The following is a 19,018-nucleotide window of genomic DNA, read 5'->3' as shown; positions in this document are numbered from 1 at the left end:
GTGCCTCTACCTGTATGTTCTGTTTCAGTGTGTCTCTACCTATCTGTTCTGTCTCAGTGTGTTTCAGTGTGTCTCTACCTGTATGTTCTGTTTCAGTGTGTTTCAGTGTGTCTCTACCTGTATGTTCTGTCTCAGTGTGTTTCAGTGTGTCTCTACCTGTATGTTCTGTCTCAGTGTGCCTCTACCTGTATGTTCTGTCTCAGTGTGTCTCTACCTGTATGTTCTGTCTCAGTGTGTCTCTACCTGTATGTTCTGTCTCAGTGTGTCTCTACCTGTATGTTCTGTCTCAGTGTGTCTCTACCTGTATGTTCTGTTTCAGCAGTGTGTTTCAGTGTGTCTCTACCTGTATGTTCTGTTTCAGTGTGTCTCTACCTGTATGTTCTGTTTCAGTGTGTCTCTACCTGTATGTTCTGTTTCAGTGTGTCTCTACCTGTATGTTCTGTCTCAGTGTGCCTCTACCTGTATGTTCTGTTTCAGCAGTGTGTTTCAGTGTGTTTCAGTGTGTCTCTACCTGTATGTTCTGTTTCAGTGTTTCTCTACCTGTATGTTCTGTTTCAGTGTGTCTCTACCTGTATGTTCTGTTTCAGTGTGTCTCTACCTGTATGTTCTGTCTCAGTGTGCCTCTACCTGTATGTTCTGTCTCAGTGTGTCTCTACCTGTATGTTCTGTCTCAGTGTGCCTCTACCTGTATGTTCTGTCTCAGTGTGCCTCTACCTGTATGTTCTGTTTCAGTGTGCCTCTACCTGTATGTTCTGTTTCAGTGTGTCTCTACCTATCTGTTCTGTCTCAGTGTGTTTCAGTGTGTCTCTACCTGTATGTTCTGTTTCAGTGTGTTTCAGTGTGTCTCTACCTGTATGTTCTGTCTCAGTGTGTTTCAGTGTGTCTCTACCTGTATGTTCTGTCTCAGTGTGTCTCTACCTGTATGTTCTGTCTCAGTGTGTCTCTACCTGTATGTTCTGTCTCAGTGTGTCTCTACCTGTATGTTCTGTCTCAGTGTGTCTCTACCTGTATGTTCTGTCTCAGTGTGTCTCTACCTGTATGTTCTGTTTCAGCAGTGTGTCTCAGTGTGTCTCTACCTGTATGTTCTGTTTCAGTGTGTCTCTACCTGTATGTTCTGTTTCAGCAGTGTGTTTCAGTGTGTTTCAGTGTGTCTCTACCTGTATGTTCTGTCTCAGTGTGTCTCTACCTGTATGTTCTGTTTCAGTGTGTCTCTACCTGTATGTTCTGTTTCAGTGTGTCTCTACCTGTATGTTCTGTCTCAGTGTGCCTCTACCTGTATGTTCTGTCTCAGTGTGCCTCTACCTGTATGTTCTGTCTCAGTGTGCCTCTACCTGTATGTTCTGTTTCAGTGTGCCTCTACCTGTATGTTCTGTTTCAGTGTGTCTCTACCTGTATGTTCTGTCTCAGTGTGTTTCAGTGTGTCTCTACCTGTATGTTCTGTCTCAGTGTGTTTCAGTGTGTCTCTACCTGTATGTTCTGTCTCAGTGTGCCTCTACCTGTATGTTCTGTCTCAGTGTGTCTCTACCTGTCTGTTCTGTCTCAGTGTGTCTCTACCTATCTGTTCTGTCTCAGTGTGTCTCTACCTGTATGTTCTGTTTCAGTGTGTTTCAGTGTGTCTCTACCTGTATGTTCTGTCTCAGTGTGTCTCTACCTGTCTGTTCTGTCTCAGTGTGTCTATACCTGTATGTTCTGTCTCAGTGTGTCTCTACCTGTATGTTCTGTCTCAGTGTGTCTCTACCTGTATGTTCTGTTTCAGTGTGCCTCTACCTGTATGTTCTGTTTCAGTGTGTCTCTACCTGTATGTTCTGTCTCAGTGTGTTTCAGTGTGTCTCTACCTGTATGTTCTGTTTCAGTGTGTCTCTACCTGTATGTTCTGTCTCAGTGTGTTTCAGTGTGTCTCTACCTGTATGTTCTGTCTCAGTGTGCCTCTACCTGTATGTTCTGTCTCAGTGTGTCTCTACCTGTCTGTTCTGTCTCAGTGTGTCTCTACCTATCTGTTCTGTCTCAGTGTGTCTCTACCTGTATGTTCTGTTTCAGTGTGTTTCAGTGTGTCTCTACCTGTATGTTCTGTCTCAGTGTGTCTCTACCTGTATGTTCTGTCTCAGTGTGTCTCTACCTGTATGTTCTGTTTCAGTGTGCCTCTACCTGTATGTTCTGTTTCAGTGTGTCTCTACCTGTATGTTCTGTCTCAGTGTGTTTCAGTGTGTCTCTACCTGTATGTTCTGTTTCAGTGTGTTTCAGTGTGTCTCTACCTGTATGTTCTGTCTCAGTGTGTTTCAGTGTGTCTCTACCTGTATGTTCTGTCTCAGTGTGCCTCTACCTGTATGTTCTGTCTCAGTGTGTCTCTACCTGTCTGTTCTGTCTCAGTGTGTCTCTACCTATCTGTTCTGTCTCAGTGTGTCTCTACCTGTATGTTCTGTTTCAGTGTGCCTCTACCTGTATGTTCTGTCTCAGTGTGCCTCTACCTGTATGTTCGGTCTCAGTGTGTCTCTACCTGTATGTTCTGTCTCAGTGTGTCTCTACCTGTCTGTTCTGTCTCAGTGTGTCTATACCTGTATGTTCTGTCTCAGTGTGTCTCTACCTGTATGTTCTGTCTCAGTGTGCCTCTACCTGTATGTTCTGTTTCAGTGTGCCTCTACCTGTATGTTCTGTTTCAGTGTGTCTCTACCTGTATGTTCTGTCTCAGTGTGTTTCAGTGTGTCTCTACCTGTATGTTCTGTCTCAGTGTGCCTCTACCTGTATGTTCTGTCTCAGTGTGTCTCTACCTGTATGTTCTGTTTCAGTGTGTCTCTACCTGTATGTTCTGTCTCAGTGTGTCTCTACCTGTATGTTCTGTCTCAGTGTGTTTCAGTGTGTCTCTACCTGTATGTTCTGTCTCAGTGTGTCTCTACCTGTATGTTCTGTCTCAGTGTGTCTCTACCTGTATGTTCTGTCTCAGTGTGTTTCAGTGTGTCTCTACCTGTATGTTCTGTCTCAGTGTGCCTCTACCTGTATGTTCTGTCTCAGTGTGCCTCTACCTGTATGTTCTGTCTCAGTGTGTCTCTACCTGTATGTTCTGTTTCAGTGTGTATCTACATGTATGTTCTGTTTCAGCAGTGTGTTTCAGTGTGTTTCAGTGTGTCTCTACCTGTATGTTCTGTCTCAGTGTGTCTCTACCTGTATGTTCTGTCTCAGTGTGCCTCTACCTGTATGTTCTGTTTCAGTGTGTCTCTACCTGTATGTTCTGTCTCAGTGTGTCTCTACCTGTATGTTCTGTTTCAGTGTGTCTCTACCTGTATGTTCTGTTTCAGTGTGTCTCTACCTGTATGTTCTGTTTCAGTGTGTCTCTACCTGTATGTTCTGTTTCAGTGTGTCTCTACCTGTCTGTTCTGTCTCAGTGTGTCTCTACCTGTATGTTCTGTCTCAGTGTGTCTCTACCTGTATGTTCTGTCTCAGTGTGTCTCTACCTGTCTGTTCTGTCTCAGTGTGTCTCTACCTGTCTGTTCTGTCTCAGTGTGTCTCTACCTGTATGTTCTGTTTCAGTGTGTCTCTACCTGTATGTTCTGTCTCAGTGTGTCTCTACCTGTATGTTCTGTCTCAGTGTGTCTCTACCTGTATGTTCTGTCTCAGTGTGTCTCTACCTGTATGTTCTGTCTCAGTGTGTCTCTACCTGTATGTTCTGTCTCAGTGTGTTTCAGTGTGTCTCTACCTGTATGTTCTGTCTCAGTGTGTCTCTACCTGTATGTTCTGTCTCAGTGTGCCTCTACCTGTATGTTCTGTCTCAGTGTGCCTCTAACTGTATGTTCTGTCTCAGTGTGTCTCTACCTGTATGTTCTGTCTCAGTGTGTCTACCTGTATGTTCTGTCTCAGTGTGCCTCTACCTGTATGTTCTGTCTCAGTGTGTCTCTACCTGTATGTTCTGTCTCAGTGTGCCTCTACCTGTATGTTCTGTCTCAGTGTGTCTCTACCTGTATGTTCTGTCTCAGTGTGTCTCTACCTGTATGTTCTGTCTCAGTGTGTCTCTACCTGTATGTTCTGTCTCAGTGTGTCTCTACCTGTATGTTCTGTCTCAGTGTGCCTCTACCTGTATGTTCTGTCTCAGTGTGTCTCTACCTGTATGTTCTGTCTCAGTGTGTCTCTACCTGTATGTTCTGTCTCAGTGTGTCTCTACCTGTATGTTCTGTCTCAGTGTGTCTCTACCTGTCTGTTCTGTCTCAGTGTGTCTCTACCTGTATGTTCTGTCTCAGTGTGCCTCTACCTGTATGTTCTGTCTCAGTGTGCCTCTACCTGTATGTTCTGTCTCAGTGTGTCTCTACCTGTATGTTCTGTCTCAGTGTGCCTCTACCTGTATGTTCTGTCTCAGTGTGTCTCTACCTATCTGTTCTGTCTCAGTGTGTTTCAGTGTGTCTCTACCTGTATGTTCTGTTTCAGTGTGTTTCAGTGTGTCTCTACCTGTATGTTCTGTTTCAGTGTGTCTCTACCTGTATGTTCTGTCTCAGTGTGTCTCTACCTGTATGTTCTGTCTCAGTGTGTCTCTACCTGTATGTTCTGTCTCAGTGTGTTTCAGTGTGTCTCTACCTGTATGTTCTGTCTCAGTGTGCCTCTACCTGTATGTTCTGTCTCAGTGTGTCTATACCTGTATGTTCTGTCTCAGTGTGTTTCAGTGTGCCTCTACCTGTATGTTCTGTCTCAGTGTGTTTCAGTGTGTCTCTACCTGTATGTTCTGTCTCAGTGTGCCTCTAACTGTATGTTCTGTCTCAGTGTGTCTCTACCTGTATGTTCTGTCTCAGTGTGTCTACCTGTATGTTCTGTCTCAGTGTGCCTCTACCTGTATGTTCTGTCTCAGTGTGTCTCTACCTGTATGTTCTCTACCTGTCTCAGTGTGTCTCTACCTGTATGTTCTGTCTCAGTGTGTCTCTACCTGTATGTTCTGTCTCAGTGTGCCTCTACCTGTATGTTCTGTCTCAGTGTGTCTCTACCTGTATGTTCTGTCTCAGTGTGTCTCTACCTGTATGTTCTGTTTCAGTGTGTCTCTACCTGTATGTTCTGTCTCAGTGTGTCTCTACCTGTATGTTCTGTCTCAGTGTGTCTCTACCTGTATGTTCTGTCTCAGTGTGTCTCTACCTGTATGTTCTGTCTCAGTGTGCCTCTACCTGTATGTTCTGTCTCAGTGTGCCTCTACCTGTATGTTCTGTCTCAGTGTGTCTCTACCTGTATGTTCTGTTTCAGTGTGTTTCAGTGTGTCTCTACCTGTCTGTTCTGTCTCAGTGTGTCTCTACCTGTATGTTCTGTTTCAGTGTGTTTCAGTGTGTCTCTACCTGTATGTTCTGTCTCAGTGTGTCTCTACCTGTATGTTCTGTTTCAGTGTGTTTCAGTGTGTCTCTACCTGTATGTTCTGTCTCAGTGTGTCTCTACCTGTATGTTCTGTCTCAGTGTGTCTCTACCTGTATGTTCTGTCTCAGTGTGTCTCTACCTGTATGTTCTGTCTCAGTGTGTCTCTACCTGTATGTTCTGTCTCAGTGTGTCTCTACCTGTATGTTCTGTCTCAGTGTGCCTCTACCTGTATGTTCTGTCTCAGTGTGCCTCTACCTGTCTGTTCTGTCTCAGTGTGTCTCTACCTGTCTGTTCTGTCTCAGTGTGTCTCTACCTGTATGTTCTGTTTCAGTGTGTTTCAGTGTGTCTCTACCTGTATGTTCTGTCTCAGTGTGTCTCTACCTGTCTGTTCTGTCTCAGTGTGTCTCTACCTGTATGTTCTGTCTCAGTGTGTCTCTACCTGTATGTTCTGTCTCAGTGTGTCTCTACCTGTATGTTCTGTCTCAGTGTGCCTCTACCTGTATGTTCTGTCTCAGTGTGCCTCTAACTGTATGTTCTGTCTCAGTGTGTCTCTACCTGTATGTTCTGTCTCAGTGTGTCTACCTGTATGTTCTGTCTCAGTGTGCCTCTACCTGTATGTTCTGTCTCAGTGTGTCTCTACCTGTATGTTCTGTCTCAGTGTGTCTCTACCTGTATGTTCTGTCTCAGTGTGTCTCTACCTGTATGTTCTGTCTCAGTGTGTCTCTACCTGTATGTTCTGTCTCAGTGTGTCTCTACCTGTATGTTCTGTCTCAGTGTGTCTCTACCTGTATGTTCTGTCTCAGTGTGCCTCTACCTGTATGTTCTGTCTCAGTGTGTCTCTACCTGTATGTTCTGTCTCAGTGTGTCTCTACCTGTCTGTTCTGTCTCAGTGTGTCTCTACCTGTATGTTCTGTCTCAGTGTGCCTCTACCTGTATGTTCTGTCTCAGTGTGCCTCTACCTGTATGTTCTGTCTCAGTGTGCCTCTACCTGTATGTTCTGTCTCAGTGTGCCTCTACCTGTATGTTCTGTTTCAGTGTGTCTCTACCTATCTGTTCTGTCTCAGTGTGTTTCAGTGTGTCTCTACCTGTATGTTCTGTTTCAGTGTGTTTCAGTGTGTCTCTACCTGTATGTTCTGTTTCAGTGTGTCTCTACCTGTATGTTCTGTCTCAGTGTGTCTCTACCTGTATGTTCTGTCTCAGTGTGTCTCTACCTGTATGTTCTGTCTCAGTGTGTTTCAGTGTGTCTCTACCTGTATGTTCTGTCTCAGTGTGCCTCTACCTGTATGTTCTGTCTCAGTGTGCCTCTACCTGTATGTTCTGTCTCAGTGTGCCTCTACCTGTCTGTTCTGTCTCAGTGTGCCTCTACCTGTATGTTCTGTCTCAGTGTGTTTCAGTGTGCCTCTACCTGTATGTTCTGTCTCAGTGTGTTTCAGTGTGTCTCTACCTGTATGTTCTGTCTCAGTGTGTCTCTACCTGTATGTTCTGTCTCAGTGTGTCTCTACCTGTATGTTCTGTCTCAGTGTGTCTCTACCTGTATGTTCTGTCTCAGTGTGCCTCTACCTGTATGTTCTGTCTCAGTGTGCCTCTACCTGTCTGTTCTGTCTCAGTGTGTCTCTACCTGTCTGTTCTGTCTCAGTGTGTCTCTACCTGTATGTTCTGTCTCAGTGTGTCTCTACCTGTATGTTCTGTCTCAGTGTGCCTCTACCTGTATGTTCTGTCTCAGTGTGTCTCTACCTGTATGTTCTGTCTCAGTGTGTCTCTACCTGTATGTTCTGTCTCAGTGTGTTTCAGTGTGTCTCTACCTGTATGTTCTGTCTCAGTGTGTCTCTACCTGTATGTTCTGTTTCAGTGTGTCTCTACCTGTATGTTCTGTCTCAGTGTGTTTCAGTGTGCCTCTACCTGTATGTTCTGTCTCAGTGTGTCTCTACCTGTATGTTCTGTTTCAGTGTGTCTCTACCTGTATGTTCTGTTTCAGTGTGTCTCTACCTGTATGTTCTGTTTCAGTGTGTCTCTACCTGTATGTTCTGTTTCAGTGTGTTTCAGTGTGTCTCTACCTGTATGTTCTGTTTCAGTGTGTTTCAGTGTGTCTCTACCTGTATGTTCTGTTTCAGTGTGTCTCTACCTGTATGTTCTGTTTCAGTGTGTCTCTACCTGTATGTTCTGTCTCAGTGTGTCTCTACCTGTATGTTCTGTCTCAGTGTGTCTCTACCTGTATGTTCTGTCTCAGTGTGTCTCTACCTGTATGTTCTGTTTCAGTGTGTCTCTACCTGTATGTTCTGTTTCAGTGTGTCTCTACCTGTATGTTCTGTTTCAGTGTGTCTCTACCTGTATGTTCTGTTTCAGTGTGTTTCAGTGTGTCTCTACCTGTATGTTCTGTTTCAGTGTGTTTCAGTGTGTCTCTACCTGTATGTTCTGTTTCAGTGTGTCTCTACCTGTATGTTCTGTTTCAGTGTGTCTCTACCTGTATGTTCTGTCTCAGTGTGTCTCTACCTGTATGTTCTGTCTCAGTGTGTCTCTACCTGTATGTTCTGTCTCAGTGTGTCTCTACCTGTATGTTCTGTTTCAGTGTGTCTCTACCTGTATGTTCTGTCTCAGTGTGTCTCTACCTGTATGTTCTGTTTCAGTGTGTCTCTACCTATATGTTCTGTTTCAGTGTGTCTCTACCTGTATGTTCTGTTTCAGTGTGTTTCAGTGTGTCTCTACCTGTATGTTCTGTTTCAGTGTGCCTCTACCTGTATGTTCTGTTTCAGTGTGTCTCTACATGTATGTTCTGTTTCAGTGTGTCTCTACCTGTCTGTTCTGTTTCAGTGTGTCTCTACCTGTCTGTTCTGTCTCAGTGTGTCTCTACCTGTATGTTCTGTCTCAGTGTGTCTCTACCTGTATGTTCTGTTTTAGTGTGTCTCTACCTGTATGTTCTGTCTCAGTGTGTCTCTACCTGTATGTTCTGTCTCAGTGTGTCTCTACCTGTATGTTCTGTCTCAGTGTGTCTCTACCTGTATGTTCTGTTTCAGCAGTGTGTTTCAGTGTGTCTCTACCTGTATGTTCTGTTTCAGTGTGTCTCTACCTGTATGTTCTGTTTCAGCAGTGTGTTTCAGTGTGTTTCTACCTGTATGTTCTGTTTCAGTGTGTCTCTACCTGTATGTTCTGTCTCAGTGTGTCTCTACCTGTATGTTCTGTCTCAGTGTGTCTCTACCTGTATGTTCTGTCTCAGTGTGTCTCTACCTGTATGTTCTGTCTCAGTGTGTCTCTACCTGTATGTTCTGTCTCAGTGTGTCTCTACCTGTATGTTCTGTCTCAGTGTGTCTCTACCTGTATGTTCTGTCTCAGTGTGTCTCTACCTGTATGTTCTGTCTCAGTGTGTCTCTACCTGTATGTTCTGTTTCAGTGTGTCTCTACCTGTATGTTCTGTTTCAGCAGTGTGTTTCAGTGTGTTTCTACCTGTATGTTCTGTTTCAGTGTGTCTCTACCTGTATGTTCTGTCTCAGTGTGTCTCTACCTGTATGCTCTGTCTCAGTGTGTCTCTACCTGTATGTTCTGTCTCAGTGTGTCTCTACCTGTATGTTCTGTCTCAGTGTGTCTCTACCTGTATGTTCTGTCTCAGTGTGTCTCTACCTGTCTGTTCTGTCTCAGTGTGTCTCTACCTGTATGTTCTGTCTCAGTGTGTCTCTACCTGTATGTTCTGTTTCAGTGTGTCTCTACCTGTATGTTCTGTCTCAGTGTGTCTCTACCTGTATGTTCTGTCTCAGTGTGTCTCTACCTGTATGTTCTGTCTCAGTGTGTCTCTACCTGTCTGTTCTGTCTCAGTGTGTCTCTACCTGTATGTTCTGTTTCAGTGTGTCTCTACCTGTATGTTCTGTTTCAGTGTGTTTCAGTGTGTCTCTACCTGTCTGTTCTGTTTCAGTGTGTCTCTACCTGTATGTTCTGTCTCAGTGTGCCTCTACCTGTATGTTCTGTCTCAGTGTGTCTCTACCTGTATGTTCTGTCTCAGTGTGTCTCTACCTGTATGTTCTGTCTCAGTGTGTCTCTACCTGTCTGTTCTGTCTCAGTGTGTCTCTACCTGTCTGTTCTGTCTCAGTGTGTCTCTACCTGTATGTTCTGTCTCAGTGTGCCTCTACCTGTCTGTTCTGTCTCAGTGTGCCTCTACCTGTATGTTCTGTCTCAGTGTGCCTCTACCTGTCTGTTCTGTCTCAGTGTGCCTCTACCTGTCTGTTCTGTCTCAGTGTGCCTCTACCTGTCTGTTCTGTCTCAGTGTGCCTCTACCTGTCTGTTCTGTCTCAGTGTGCCTCTACCTGTCTGTTCTGTCTCAGTGTGTCTCTACCTGTATGTTCTGTCTCAGTGTGTCTCTACCTGTCTGTTCTGTCTCAGTGTGTCTCTACCTGTATGTTCTGTCTCAGTGTGTCTCTACCTGTCTGTTCTGTCTCAGTGTGTCTCTACCTGTATGTTCTGTCTCAGTGTGTCTCTACCTGTATGTTCTGTCTCAGTGTGCCTCTACCTGTATGTTCTGTCTCAGTGTGCCTCTACCTGTCTGTTCTGTCTCAGTGTGCCTCTACCTGTATGTTCTGTCTCAGTGTGTCTCTACCTGTCTGTTCTGTCTCAGTGTGCCTCTACCTGTCTGTTCTGTCTCAGTGTGTCTCTACCTGTCTGTTCTGTCTCAGTGTGTCTCTACCTGTCTGTTCTGTCTCAGTGTGCCTCTACCTGTCTGTTCTGTCTCAGTGTGTCTCTACCTGTATGTACCGCTGCAGACCTCTGGTCCGTCCGTCTCCCGGGTCGGCCAGGTGTGTGTGTGATGTCACCAGGTCCCGCCTGTCCAATCCGAAGGCTCCGTGTCTCTCCAGCGTAGCTCTCAGCTCTGCCACAGCACCAATGTCCTCTGGGCTATAACCTCTCTGAGTCACCAGACGCCCCTCACACACCTCTACGGAGGAGGAGGGGGAGAAGGGGAGGGGGGAGGAGGAGGGAGAGGAGGAGGAGGGATGGGCTTTGAGGGAATGGGAGAGTAAAGAGGGGAGGAGAGAGGGACCATGTCTGGAGAAGTCTATGGGAGGAGAGTCTGAGAGGAGGAGAGAGAGGATGAAGGAGAGAGGGCGAGGGAAGGGAAGAGAGAGATGAGGGAGAGAGGAGGGAGGGGGAAGAGAGAGATGAGGGCGAGGGGAGTGTGAGAGAGAATTCTTATGCGTTGTGTGTGTGTTTAGGTGTGGGTAATAAACAGTGTGTGTACAGGTGTGTGTACCTACCCTGGGTATCAAACAGTGTGTGTACAGGTGTGTGTACCTACCCTGGGTAGTAAACAGTGTGTGTACAGGTGTGTGTACCTACCCTGGGTATTTAACAGTGTGTGTACAGGTGTGTGTACCTACCCTGGGTAGTAAACAGTGTGTGTATAGGTGTGTGTACCTACCCTGGGTATTAAACAGTGTGTGTACAGGTGTGTGTACCTACCCTGGGTATTAAACAGTGTGTGTACAGGTGTATGTACCTACCCTGGGTATTAAACAGTGTGTACAGGTGTGTGTACCTACCCTGGGTAGTAAACAGTGTGTTTACAGGTGTGTGTACCTACCCTGGGTATTAAACAGTGTGTGTACAGGTGTGTGTCGTAGATGTAGTCTCATGGTGCACGATTCCACCACGATACTGTCGTTGGTGTTGAGGTTTCGGAGGTTGACGATCCCGGGAACGCAGTATCCACGCATCATCAGGTACTTGGTGTGGGACGCCTTGTGAGCCCTCACCTCGATCCCCCTCCGCCCCTCGTTCTCCTCTTCATCATCATCATCCTCAGCCAGCACTGAGATACTGAGAGAAGAGACAAAGAGACAGACGGGGGCAGAGAGAGAGAGACAGACAGACGGGGGCAGAGAGAGAGAGAGACAGACAGACGGGGGCAGAGAGAGAGAGAGACAGACGGGGGCAGAGAGAGAGAGAAACAGACGGGGGCAGAGAGAGAGAGAGAGACAGACGGGGGCAGAAAGAGAGAGAGAGACGGGAGCAGAGAGAGAGAGAGAGACAGACGCGGGCAGAGAGAGAGAGAGAGACAGACGGGGGCAGAGAGAGACAGACAGGGCATCAGTAAATATGAGAATATGGAACAATACAATATGGACCTCCCCTACTTATTTATTTGGACTGGGAAGATGAAACTTGGAATTTGTCTCTATACTCCAGCATGTTGGATTTGTCTCTATACTCCAGCATGTTGGATTTGTCTCTTTACTCCAGCATGTTGGATTTGTCTCTATACTCCAGCATGTTGGATTTGTCTCTATACTCCAGCATGTTGGATTTGTCTCTATACTCCAGCATGTTGGATTTGTCTCTATACTCCAGCATGTTGGATTTGTCTCTATACTCCAGCATGTTGGATTTGTCTCTATACTCCAGCATGTTGGATTTGTCTCTATACTCCAGCATGTTGGATTTGTCTCTATACTCCAGCATGTTGGATTTGTCTCTATACTCCAGCATGTTGGATTTGTCTCTATACTCCAGCATGTTGGAGGTCTCTATACTCCAGCATGTTGGATTTGTCTCTATACTCCAGCATTTTGGATTTGTCTCTATACTCCAGCATGTTGGATTTGTCTCTATACTCCAGCATGTTGGAGGTCTCTATACTCCAGCATGTTGGATTTGTCTCTATACTCCAGCATTTTGGATTTGTCTCTATACTCCAGCATGTTGGATTTGTCTCTATACTCCAGCATGTTGGAGGTCTCTATACTCCAGCATGTTGGAGGTCTCTATACTCCAGCATGTTGGATTTGTCTCTATACTCCAGCATGTTGGATTTGTCTCTATACTCCAGCATGTTGGATTTGTCTCTATACTCCAGCATGTTGGATGTCTCTATACTCCAGCATGTTGGATTTGTCTCTATACTCCAGCATGTTGGATTTGTCTCTATACTCCAGCATGTTGGATTTGTCTCTATACTCCAGCATGTTGGATTTGACTGGGACTATAGGGGACTGTATAATAATATGGATCTGGGGCTATAGGGGACTGGGGCTATAGGGGACTGGGGCTATAGGGGACTGTATAATAATATGGATCTGGGGCTATAGGGGACTGGGGCTATAGGGGACTGTATAATAATATGGATCTGGGGCTATAGGGGACTGGGGCTATAGGGGACTGGGACTATAGGGGACTGTATAATAATATGGATCTGGGGCTATAGGGGACTGTATAATAATATGGATCTGGGGCTATAGAGGACTGGGGCTATAGGGGACTCTGGGGCTATAGGGGACTGTATAATAATATGGATCTGGGACTATAGGGGACTGGGGCTATAGGGGACTGTATAATAATATGGATCTGGGGCTATAGGGGACTGTATAATAATATGGATCTGGGGCTATAGGGGACTGTATAATAATATGGATCTGGGGCTATAGAGGACTGGGGCTATAGGGGACTCTGGGGCTATAGGGGACTGTATAATAATATGGATCTGGGACTATAGGGGACTGGGGCTATAGGGGACTGTATAATAATATGGATCTGGGGCTATAGGGGACTGGGGCTATAGGGGACTGTATAATAATATGGATCTGGGGCTATAGGGGACTGGGGCTATAGGGGACTGGGGCTATAGGGGACTGTATAATAATATGGATCTGAGGCTATAGGGGACTGGGGCTATAGGGGACTGTATAATAATATGGATCTGGGGCTATAGGGGACTGGGGCTATAGGGGACTGGTGCTATAGGGGACTGGGGCTATAGGGGACTGGGGCTATAAGGGACTGTATAATAATATGGATCTGGGGCTATAGGGGACTGTATAATAATATGGATCTGGGGCTATAGGGGACTGGGGCTATAGGGGACTGGGGCTATAAGGGACTGGGGCTATAGGGGACTGTATAATAATATGGATCTGGGACTATAGGGGACTGGGGCTATAGGGGACTGTATAATAATATGGATCTGGGGCTATAGGGGACTGGGGCTATAGGGGACTATGGGGCTATAGGGGACTGTATAATAATATGGATCTGGGACTATAGGGGACTGGGGCTATAGGGGACTGTATAATAATATGGATCTGGGGCTATAGGGGACTGGGGCTATAGGGGACTGTATAATAATATGGATCTGGGGCTATAGGGGACTGGGGCTATAGGGGACTGTATAATAATATGGATCTGGGGCTATAGGGGACTGGGGCTATAGGGGACTGTATAATAATATGGATCTGGGGCTATAGGGGACTAGGGCTATAGGGGAATGTATAATAATATGGATCTGGGGCTATAGGGGACTGGGGCTATAGGGGACTGGGGCTATAGGGGACTGTATAATATGGATCTGGGGCTATAGGGGACTGTATAATAATATGGATCTGGGGCTATAGGGGACTGGGGCTATAGGGGACTGGGGCTATAGGGGACTGTATAATAATATGGATCTGGGGCTATAGGGGACTGGGGCTATAGGGGACTGTATAATAATATGGATCTGGGGCTATAGGGGACTGGGGCTATAGGGGACTGTAAAATAATATGGATCTGGGGCTATAGGGGACTGGGGCTATAGGGGACTGTATAATAATATGGATCTGGGACTATAGGGGACTGGGGCTATAGGGGACTGTATAATAATATGGATCTGGGGCTATAGGGGACTGGGGCTATAGGGGACTGGGGCTATAGGGGACTGTATGATAATATGGATCTGTGGCTATAGGGGACTGGGGCTATAGGGGACTGGGGCTATAGGGGACTGTATAATAATATGGATCTGGGGCTATAGGGGACTGTATAATAATATGGATCTGGGGCTATAGGGGACTGGGGCTATAGGGGACTGGGGCTATAGGGGACTGTATAATAATATGGATCTGGGGCTATAGGGGACTGTATAATAATATGGATCTGGGGCTATAGGGGACTGGGGCTATAGGGGACTGGGGCTATAGGGGACTGTATAATAATATGGATCTGGGGCTATAGGGGACTGGGGCTATAGGGGACTGTATAATAATATGGATCTGGGGCTATAGGGGACTGGGGCTATAGGGGACTGTATAATAATATGGATCTGGGGCTATAGGGGACTGGGGCTATAGGGGACTGTATAATAATATGGATCTGGGACTATAGGGGACTGGGGCTATAGGGGACTGTATAATAATATGGATCTGGGGCTATAGGGGACTGGGGCTATAGGGGACTGGGGCTATAGGGGACTGTATAATAATATGGATCTGGGACTATAGGGGACTGTATAATAATATGGATCTGGGGCTATAGGGGACTGGGGCTATAGGGGACTGGGGCTATAGGGGACTGTATAATAATATGGATCTGGGGCTATAGGAGACTGGGGCTATAGGGGACTGGGGCTATAGGGGACTGGATAATAATATGGATCTGGGGCTATAGGGAACTGGGGCTATAGGGGACTGGGGCTATAGGGGACTGGGGCTATAGGGGACTGTATAATAATATGGATCTGGGGCTATAGGGGACTGTATAATAATATGGATCTGGGGCTATAGGGGACTGGGGCTATAGGGGACTGGGGCTATAGGGGACTGTATAATAATATGGATCTGGGGCTATAGGGGACTGGGGCTATAGGGGACTGGGGCTATAGGGGACTGTATAATAATATGGATCTGGGGCTATAGGGGACTGGGGCTATAGGGGACTGGGGTTATAGGGGACTGTATAATAATATGGATCTGGGGCTATAGGGGACTCTGGGGCTATAGGGGACTGGGGCTATAGGGGACTGTATAATAATATGGATCTGGGGCTATAGGGGACTGGGGCTATAGGGGACTGTATAATAATATGGATCTGGGGCTATAGGGGACTGGGGCTATAGGGGACTGGGGCTATAGGGGACTGTATAATAATATGGATCTGGGGCTATAGGGGACTGGGGCTATAGGGGACTGTATAATAATATGGATCTGGGGCTATAGGGGACTGGGGCTATAGGGGACTGGGGCTATAGGGGACTGGGGCTATGGAGGACTGTATAATAATATGGATCTGGGGCTATAGGGGACTGGGGCTATAAGGGACTGGGGCTATAGGGGACTGGGACTATAGGGGACTGGGGCTATAGGGGACTGTATAATAATATGGATCTGGGACTATAGGGGACTGGGGCTATAGGGGACTGGGGCTATAGGGGACTGGGGCTATAGGGGACTGTATAATAATATGGATCTGGGACTATAGGGGACTGGGGCTATAGGGGACTGTATAATAATATGGATCTGGGGCTATAGGGGACTGGGGCTATAGGGGACTGGAGCTATAGGGGCCTGTATAATAATATGGATCTGGGGCTATAGGGGACTGGGGCTATAGGGGACTGGGGCTATAGGGGACTGTATAATAATATGGATCTGAGGCTATAGGGGACTGGGGCTATAGGGGACTGTATAATAATATGGATCTGGGGCTATAGGGGACTGGGGCTATAAGGGACTGGGGCTATAGGGGATTGGGCTATAGGGGACTGTATAATAATATGGATCTGGGGCTATAGGGGACTGGGGCTATAGGGGACTGGGGCTATAGGGGACTGTATAATAATATGGATCTGGGGCTATAGGGGACTGGGGCTATAGGGGACTGGGGCTATAGGGGACTGTATCATAATATGGATCTGGGGCTATAGGGGACTGGGGCTATAGGGGACTGTATAATAATATGGATCTGGGGCTATAGGGGACTGGGGCTATAGGGGATTGGGCTATAGGGGACTGTATAATAATATGGATCTGGGGCTATAGGGGACTGGGGCTATAGGGGACTGGGGCTATAGGGGACTGGGCTATAGGGGACTGTATAATAACATGGATCTGGGGCTATAGGGGACTCTGGGGCTATAGGGGACTCTGGGGCTATAGGGGACTGTATAATAATATGGATCTGGGGCTATAGGGGACTGGGGCTATAGGGGACTGGGCTATAGGGGACTGTATAATAACATGGATCTGGGGCTATAGGGGACTGGGGCTATAGGGGACTGGGGCTATAGGGGACTGGGGCTATAGGGGACTGTATAATAATATGGATCTGGGGCTATAGGGGACTGGGGCTATAGGGGACTTTATAATAATATGGATCTGGGGCTATAGGGGACTGGGGCTATAGGGGACTGGGCTATAGGGGACTGTATAATAATATGGATCTGGAGCTATAGGGGACTGGGGCTATAGGGGATTGGGCTATAGGGGACTGTATAATAATATGGATCTGGGGCTATAGGGGACTGGGGCTATAGGGGACTGGGGCTATAGGGGACTGTATAATAATATGGATCTGGGGCTATAGGGGACTGGGGCTATAGGGGACTGGGACTATAGGGGACTGTATAATAATATGGATCTGGGGCTATAGGGGACTGGGGCTATAGGGGACTGGGGCTATAGGGGACTGGGGCTATAGGGGACTGGGGCTATAGGGGACTGTATAATAATATGGATCTGGGACTATAGGGGACTGGGGCTATAGGGGACTGTATAATAATATGGATCTGGGGCTATAGGGGACTGGGGCTATATGGGACTGTATAATAATATGGATATGGGGCTATAGGGGACTGGGGCTATAGGGGACTGTATAATAATATGGATCTGGGGCTATAGGGGACTGGGGCTATAGGGGAGTGTATAATAATATGGATCTGGGGCTATAGGGGACTGGGGCTATAGGGGAGTGTATAATAATATGGATCTGGGGCTATAGGGGACTGGGGCTATAGGGGAGTGTATAATAATATGGATCTGGGGCTATAGGGGACTGGGGCTACATGAGAAAAACTAATTTTGAGAAACAACTTTTCATTTTAGACAGAGAGAAAGGAGGAGCGCCAGAGACAAGGTGTGCGTGTGGAGGTGTGTGTGTCTGTGTGTGTTGGTGTGTGTGTGTTGGTGTGTGTGTGTAGGTGTGTGTGTGTAGGTGTGTGTGTGTAGGTGTGGGTGTGTAGGTGTGGGTGTGTAGGTGTGGGTGTGTAGGTGTGTGTAGGTGTGGGTGTGTAGGTGTGGGTGTGTAGGTGTGGGTGTATATAGGTCTGTGTGTGTAGGTGTGGGTGTGTAGGTGTGGGTGTATATAGGTGTGTGTGTGTAGGTGTGTGTGTCGGTGTATATAGGTGTGTGTGTGTAGGTGTGTGTGTGTAGGTGTGGGTGTGTGTGTAGGTGTAGGTGTATACAGGTGTGTGTGTGTAGGTGTGGGTGTGTATAGGTGTGTGTGTGTAGGTGTGGGTGTGTAGGTGTGGGTGTGTAGGTGTGGGTGTGTGGGTGTGTGGGTGTATATAGGCGTGTGTGTGTAGGTGTATATGGGTGTGTAGGTGTGTGTGTAGGTGTGTGTAGGTGTAGGTGTATATAGGTGTGTGTGTGTAGGTGTGGGTGTGTAGGTGTGTGTGTGTAGGTGTGGGTGTGTAGGTGTAGGTGTATATAGGTGTGTGTGTGTGTAGGTGTGTAGGTGTATATAGGTGTGTGTGTGTAGGTGTGTGTGTGTAGGTGTGTGTGTGGGTGTAGGTGTATATAGGTGTGTGTAGGTGTGGGTGTGTAGGTGTATATAGGTGTGTGTGTGTAGGTGTGTGTGTGTAGGTGTATATAGGTGTGTGTGTGTAGGTGTGTGTGTGTAGGTGTATATAGGTGTGTGTGTGTAGGTGTGTGTGTGTAGGTGTAGGTGTGTAGGTGTGTGTGTAGGTGTGGGTGTGTAGGTGTGTGTGTGAAGGTGTAGGTGTGTGTGTAGGTGTGGGTGTGTAGGTGTGTGTGTGTAGGTGTGTGTGTGTAGGTGTGGGTGTGTAGGTGTGTGTGTGTAGGTGTGTGTGTGTAGGTGTGTGTCTGGGCGTGTGTGTGTAGGTGTGTGTTGGTGTGGGTGTGTAGGTGTGCGGGTGTAGGTGTGCGCGTGTATAGGTGTGTAGGTGTGTGTAGGTGCGCGTGTATAGGTGCGCGTGTATAGGTGTGTAGGTGTGTGTAGGTCTGTGAAGGTGTAGGTGTGTGTAGGTGTGTGTGTATATAGGTGTGTGTAGGTGTGCGTGTACCTCTTCACCACCTCATTGTCCACCATGGTGCTGTCCAACACCACGATGTGTTCGGGTATGGAGACGTGGACTGACAGCAGACCCAGAGTCATCAGACTGAGGCAGGCCAGAGTGGCGCCCCCCGGGGACTCCAGAGAGAACTGCAACATCTGGAGAACGCCGGATTTAATTCACGGAACATTTATGAACTCCGTTATCTCATACAGGTGATCTCATTTAAACCCAATTAAACAGTGTGTGAACTGAACAGAGGAATTAGCATCAGAGCCAGAACACAGTACACGCGAAGACTGTTGCTGCTATGTTTAGGAAGTGGCACTGGCATTTTCAGCTTTGTCGAGGAAACATTTCACTCTTCAGTACTCCAAACAACAAGGGAACTAAACCCACCTCCGTGAGATCCAGAGGAGAGAGGGGTCTCGGCCGGGTGCTGTGCCCGACTCCGGCTCCTCCGTCTGGGTGAGAGGACAGGAGGCAGGGTCCCCGGAGGTCGACTCAACTCCATGGACGGTAAACGACGAGACCGGTTCTTCCTCTTGGTTGTGGGCCGCGTTGTCCTCGTCCTCCTCCAATTGCTCGTTCTCTGTGTTCTTCCCTCTGTCTTCTGTCTCCATATCTTCATCGTGCTCTTTTCTCTCTCCTCCTCCCCTCTTTCCTTATCCATATTCTCCTCACTTCTCT

The 19,018-nt window shown here is 47.1% G+C and overlaps 1 protein-coding gene across 1 annotated transcript in view; it reads right to left on the bottom strand.

Annotated features, from left to right (window-relative positions):
• LOC135530416 (general transcription factor 3C polypeptide 1-like) overlaps positions 1–19,018 on the bottom strand; it is a gene marked incomplete at its 5' end in the record, with an annotated part of 106,889 nt that overhangs the window by 10,968 nt on the left and 76,903 nt on the right. The window contains 5 exon segments of the mRNA XM_064958749.1: positions 10,038–10,363; positions 10,874–11,109; positions 18,338–18,486; positions 18,728–18,744; positions 18,746–19,018. The exon segment at positions 18,746–19,018 is cut by the window's right edge and continues 353 nt beyond it. Of these exon segments, the coding sequence (XP_064814821.1) occupies positions 10,038–10,363; positions 10,874–11,109; positions 18,338–18,486; positions 18,728–18,744; positions 18,746–19,018 (1,001 nt within the window).

The sequence above is a fragment of the Oncorhynchus masou genome, unplaced genomic scaffold, assembly GCF_036934945.1.
Source record: "Oncorhynchus masou masou isolate Uvic2021 unplaced genomic scaffold, UVic_Omas_1.1 unplaced_scaffold_1338, whole genome shotgun sequence".
Lineage (NCBI taxonomy): Eukaryota > Metazoa > Chordata > Actinopteri > Salmoniformes > Salmonidae > Oncorhynchus > Oncorhynchus masou.
This window is presented reverse-complemented; position numbering and strand designations above follow the sequence as displayed.